Source organism: Cryptomeria japonica, chromosome 7 (assembly GCF_030272615.1).
Source record: "Cryptomeria japonica chromosome 7, Sugi_1.0, whole genome shotgun sequence".
Taxonomy (NCBI): domain Eukaryota; kingdom Viridiplantae; phylum Streptophyta; class Pinopsida; order Cupressales; family Cupressaceae; genus Cryptomeria; species Cryptomeria japonica.
This window is the reverse complement of record NC_081411.1, coordinates 336,309,920-336,315,683: the sequence shown is the minus strand read 5'-3', so window position 1 is coordinate 336,315,683 and position 5,764 is coordinate 336,309,920. Positions and strand designations below refer to the sequence as shown.

The 5,764-nt window shown below is 36.0% G+C and overlaps 1 protein-coding gene across 1 annotated transcript; it reads right to left on the bottom strand.

The window, feature by feature from the left end:
* Positions 1 to 524: 524 nt before the first annotated feature.
* Positions 525 to 3,103, bottom strand: LOC131053181 (disease resistance protein RUN1-like). The gene is made up of 4 exons (XM_059208652.1): positions 1,430 to 3,103; positions 1,256 to 1,327; positions 863 to 1,048; positions 525 to 653 (listed from the first exon to the last, which is right to left on the bottom strand). Exons 1-4 carry the CDS (start codon positions 3,101 to 3,103, stop codon positions 525 to 527), a joined length of 2,061 nt encoding a protein of 686 aa, XP_059064635.1.
* Positions 3,104 to 5,764: the final 2,661 nt, after the last annotated feature.

Genomic DNA, 5,764 nt, shown 5'->3' with positions numbered 1-5,764 from the left:
CCAGGTCTGCAATGTAAAGCCTATCCTTTAAAATCGATGTGGGTCTTAACAATCACTTGATAATGTATATTGAATTAGCCGAGGGAAAACATCTTCCACGCTGTCTCTAACAGAATCTCTGTCACCTTCCATTTTTAGGGCATGTACAAAATCTACAAGTTTTGCATGTTCATTCCTTTTTTATATTGCTTACCACATGTATCTACAGCCTGCATAAGCATAAATAATAAATGCCACACAAATGCAGCATACTAGAATTACTTGAGAGGAGCGTAGCTATAATAGTGTGCTGCCATATAAATTCCTTGCAATCTAAGTTCAATCAAATATTCAATTTATAACTTTGAAAGAATATATCTGATAAAGATTATATGCTCGCTACTTGAGGCAGACTCGCTTTCCCAAATTCTTGAAAAGCAGTATTTCATTTTATAACGTTAAATAAATAGAAGAATTGTGAAAATTTATGCTTCTCTTGCCTTGTTATTCTTGGTCACCTGCAACACCCTGCCCCAACAGAAACCCTAATTGTCAGCTGTGTTCAACGTTACAGAAACGGTAAACCCAAGATTTTGGTTTTCGCCCCCTTCCTCTATATCTGCGCGTTCTCTTGCGTTGAATCCCGGAATGCCTCCGTATCCTCCAACGAGACCCTGCCAAACGGCACATATGAAAGACAACGGCTAAAACCCGATAACATTTTTGTAGGATGCAAAGAAAAAACCAAGCGATGTTATTGGCTGTGCAAAAGATGTTTAATAACAGTTTAATGGCAACTAAAAATTACTTACCATCTAAGAAGATTAAGAATGATTCGATTTCTGTCGTTGGAACACTGGAAGCTCCATTAGAATCCTTCAACTTTACAGCTGAGGAAGTCAAAACCAATGTCTTGCAGCTGAGTCAGCTGTGACAAGTTGCCAATATTATGAAGGTTATCTAAGCGTACACACCCTTTCAAATTGAAGTACTGGAGCTGTGACAGATTAGTAATGGAATTAGGAAGCTTATTTAAGCTTTCACATCTTTTTATGTTCAAATACTGTAACTGTGACAAATTACAAATTTTCAATTTTCAATATTATTAGGAAGTTTATTTAGATACAAACACCCTTTTAAATTCAAGTACTGCAGCTGTGACAGGTTGCCAATGGTATGAGGAAGGTTAAATAAACTTTTACATCCTTTTAAGTTCAAGTGTTGCAGCTGTGCCAGATTGCCAATGGTATTTGGGAGATTATTTAAGCTCATACACCCTTCCAAGTTCAAGTGCATACACCCTTCCAAGTTCAAGTTCAAGTGCTGCAGCTGGGATAGTTTGCCAATGCTGTCAGGGAGGTTACTTAAGTTTTCACACCTTTCCAACTTTAAGTATTGCAACTATGCCAAATTGCCAATGGTATCAGGTAGGTTATTTAGTCCATCACACCATTCCAAGTTCAAGTGCTGACAGGTTGCCAATGGTATCAATAAGGTTTTTTATTTGGCCACACAGTCCCAAGTCCAAGTACTTCAATTGTGATATATTGCCAATGACATCAGGAAGGTTATTTAACCTCACATACCCTCTCAAGTCCAAGTGCTGCAACTGTGACAGGATACCAATGGTATCAGGCAGGTTGTTTAGACCCGAATAACTTTCCAAATCCAACTCCAAGTGCTGGAGTTGTATATTAGCAAGTGAAAATAAGGAGGAGATTGAAACGCTGTCAATGCCTTCGCAGGCGTGTATTTGCATAGCCTTCAGCTTCATGTTATCCACAAATCTAGAGTACCGTGGCTTCCTTCTTGCACTATCCATCCCAAAAGCAAATTGGCACTTTTGCAAGCTTAACCATATGTTATTCACAAGTCCGGAGTAACGACTATTTATTCCAAATGCGAAGTGACATTTTTCCAACCTTAACCATCTCAAACTGGGAGGAAGCGTGGCTAGTGTGTCCATTGTCATGCCTTCAACGTGCACATTCTCCAAGTGAAGATACGAAAGAGAGGGTCTGTACAGCATTTCAAGTCTTTGCAGATTACCCCCATTGAGTCGAAGGCGAGAGAAATTGGTGCTGTTGGATATACTACTTAAACAGGCATCCTCCCATATTCGGGCACCCTTTTTCTCTTTTTCTGCAATACTTCGCCCCATATCTCCGACATGGTCATGCATATCAAATAAGCCTTTGTCGTCAATATTTATTAGTAACTTCATTGAAAGATTAGATACAGCAGTGTCTACCATCTGGTACAACGATTTCCAGAAAACAATCGGCAATGTTTTTTCTTCTCCAATGAAGAAGCAAGCGATGTCTAGATATATTTCTTTTTCTTCATCACTGAGAGCACTATAACTCCTGTAGAGTCTTTCATGAATTTCTGGGTTGAGGGGAATGTTGTGAAGGGCTTCTGTCCAGCAATTCTTATCATTATGTTTATCAGACAAGAAGGATCCAACCACTTCCAATGAAAGAGGATGTCCCTTACAAGCTTCCACTATTCTTTTGGAGAGTTCTTCGTACTCAGGACTTGGAGATGCATGCCGATTAAATAACTGGATGCTTTCATTTATCTCTAATCCACTCACCTTGTGTATGCATTCATATGAGATCTGGGCAACATTGAGAATGTGTTTGTCTCTAGAAGTTATAATAACTCTGCTGTCGCAGCCCAGCCAATCCCCAAGCAAAGCATTCAATTGTACAACAGCATCCACATCATCCAAAATGAGCAGCACAGATTTTCCTCTCAAATGATATCTAAACAGAGATATGCCTTCATCAATACTGTCCACTTCTCCACCATATTTGGATAAATCTTTGAGAATTTTTTTCTGCAAATTTGTAAGGCCCCTGGACTCTTTAGCAGCAGTGCCCACATTAAATAAAAATGAAGCAGCTTCAAAATCAGTATAAATCTGATTGTACACGGCCTTGGCAAAAGTGGTCTTACCAATACCACCGGTAGCCCATATTCCAACTTTAATCACCTCTTTCACTGAGTTGAGGTTTAATTTCTGAATGAGAGCATTCTTGACGCTGTCCATTCCCACTGGATGCTTGGCAACTTCAAGCTGCACTCTGTCGAATGTCTTGATCAGATCATTCGCTACCATCTTCACTAAGCGAGCTTCGTAGCTGCAATGATCAAATTAAGTAAATAGAAATTGTCAACCTTGTGTTAATTGTAAAAATTCTTAAACATTATCAATATTAATTTTGGTCAAGAACTTAAAAACATTTATAATATTTAAAAGAACACTTGCATTTTAATAGTTCAAAGTTTAAAATATGCTGTTTAGATTCAAGGTCGCAGATTTCCATGAGTAGTGCAAGAGTAATCTAATTGTTACAAACTAACAATATGATAATTGTTAGTTTAAAATAAGCAGAGAAGAACATAAGATAAACACAAAATAGCAAAAAAGAAAATCAGACAATAAGAAAAGACACGAGACACAAGATTAATGTGGTTCACCATTAAGTGGCCATGTCCACCAGAAACACAGGGAATTGTCGTATTAACCACTATCAATTCTATAGTACATCATTTATGGGCTGCACGCAGCCATTTATATAAACATATCAAATATGAAATGAAGAGTCTTCTGGGGAAGACAAACAGCCATGTGACTGTTGGGCTTCATATACCCAACAATAATAGAATCTCAATAATGTAAAACAATATCTAGTATATCTAACATTCAGTGATGGTCTCCAAACCTTGTTCCTCTATGCATTGACCTTGATTCTATTCTGGTAGTTCAAGGTTGCTCTCTCTCTTTCTCTCTTGGTTTTCACCCCTCTACCTCTCTCTCCCTTTAGCTTGATATGACCTAAAGGGAGAGAGAGGTAGAGGGGTGAAAACCAAGAGAGAAAGAGAGAGAGGTAAAGATATAAATATAGAAATATAGATAGAAATGAAGATGAAATGAATATGAATTTGGAGAAAGACAGGAGAAAGATGGAGAAAAGGAGAGAGATATGGAAGGAAAAAGAGAGAGAAGAGATAGGATTAGATAGATGTTGAAGCTCAAAAAATAAGTATAGAGAGAGAGAGATTGTAGTATAGAGAGATAAACAAATAGAGATACATGGATAGATGAAAACAAAAAATCTGGAAAGATGGATATAAAGAGGAAAATAGATATGAATATAGAGGTTTAAAAGGAGGGGTAGGGAGAGAGAGAGAGAGAGAGAGAGAGAGAGAGATGAATATATAGAGTGAGACATTTATATAGATAGAGGGGGAAGATAAAGATAGAGGTGGAAAGGAAGATAGAGTGAGAGAGGAAGATGATAAAATAGATAGAGAGATAAAGAGATGAAAAGTGAAAAATAAAATATATATAAAGATACAAAGATAGAAGAGGTCTATAAAGGAATATGGAGAGACAAAGAGATATATATATGGTGAGATAGAGTGATAGAGAGATAGAGATATAAGGAGACATAGATAGAGGGAGAAGTGGACAGACATACAAAGATTGATAGATAGATATAGAGAGAGAACTATAGAGAAACAAATAGATATGAAGGGAGAGAGAGAGAAATATGGGGAGATAGAGGAAGAGATAGACATATATTGGAAGAGGAGTGAGAGAGAGAGAGAGGTAGTGATAAAGAGATAGATAGTGGGATACAGAGGGAATGAGGGAGAGAGAGAGAGAGGGGAGGGGGGGGAGGGGGGCGGAGGAACAAGGAGTGTGTGTTTATGAATTAGAGAGAGATATAAAAATAAAAATTTAAAGATAATTATTCTACAATAATTAAAATTTAATAAGACAAAGGTATAAATTAAATCAATTCTATTATTTTTTAAAATTATTATTTGTAACTTCACAAGACAAAAATAATTAAAATTAAATTTTAACTAAATGTAAATTAAACCTTAATACAAGAAGATGATGATAATTAAATAAAAAATAAAATAGAATGTCTTAATAAAAGAATATTAAATTAAAATGTATTCTTATCAAAAGAAGATATAAATAAAAGATAAATTTCTAATTCAAAAAATATGTATTTTACAATAATTAAAATCTTAATAAGTCAAATAACTATAAAAGATAGATTTCTAATTCAAAAAATACGTATTCTACTATAATTAAAATCTTAATAGGACAAATATGTTATTGTGAGGATCTAGTTATCACTAAGGGGGGGGTGAATCAGTAATAACAATAAATTGCAATCTTTCACCATTCTGCAAATACTTCACAAAAATAGTTCATAACCAGTACCAGTAACTACTTAAACAATCACTTTAAATCAGATTTATCAAACTGCTCATTCATGTGTTCATCAACATGTAAGTATTGAAATGATATCAAATCCACACATAAACAAATCAACCACCATATGAACACTAAGATTTTTCACGTGGAAACCCAAATCGGAAAAACCACAGTGGGAATCAGTACCCACAAGATTTGCACTCTTTTGGAATGTGCCATGTTAGAGGCCTAGCCTGATTAGGAGCTTTACAATAATTCCTAGTTAAGAGCAGACCTTGTTAGGAGTCACCCGATGAAGGGATTTTAACCTCAACCTTGTTAGGAGGTCTACCATATTAAGAGTAACCTTGCTAAAGGATTTAAACCCAAATTAATGAGCCACCCAGTGAAGGGATTTAAAAGATCAGGCCTGTTAGGACCTACCTGGTTAAGGGATTCTATTACTACTGCAATTGTTAGGAAACAATAGGTAAATGATCCAATTAATGCACTCTTTTCTTGCTAGTACAGATCCATTTCATCTTCAATCTATTACACTCA

What these genes read in the sequence shown, in the direction of transcription:
- LOC131053181 (XM_059208652.1), bottom strand. Translation starts at nt 3,103, where the DNA reads ATGGTAGCGAATGATCTGATCAAGACATTCGACAGAGTGCAGCTTGAA. An exon ending in CAGCACTTGAACTTGGAATG is followed by an intron (nt 1,328 to 1,429) that starts GTGTGATGGACT and finishes CCTCCCTGACAG; the next exon opens with CATTGGCAAACTATCCCAGC. An exon ending in ATGCACTTGAACTTGGAAGG is followed by an intron (nt 1,049 to 1,255) that starts GTGTATGAGCTT and finishes AATTTGTCACAG; the next exon opens with TTACAGTATTTGAACATAAA.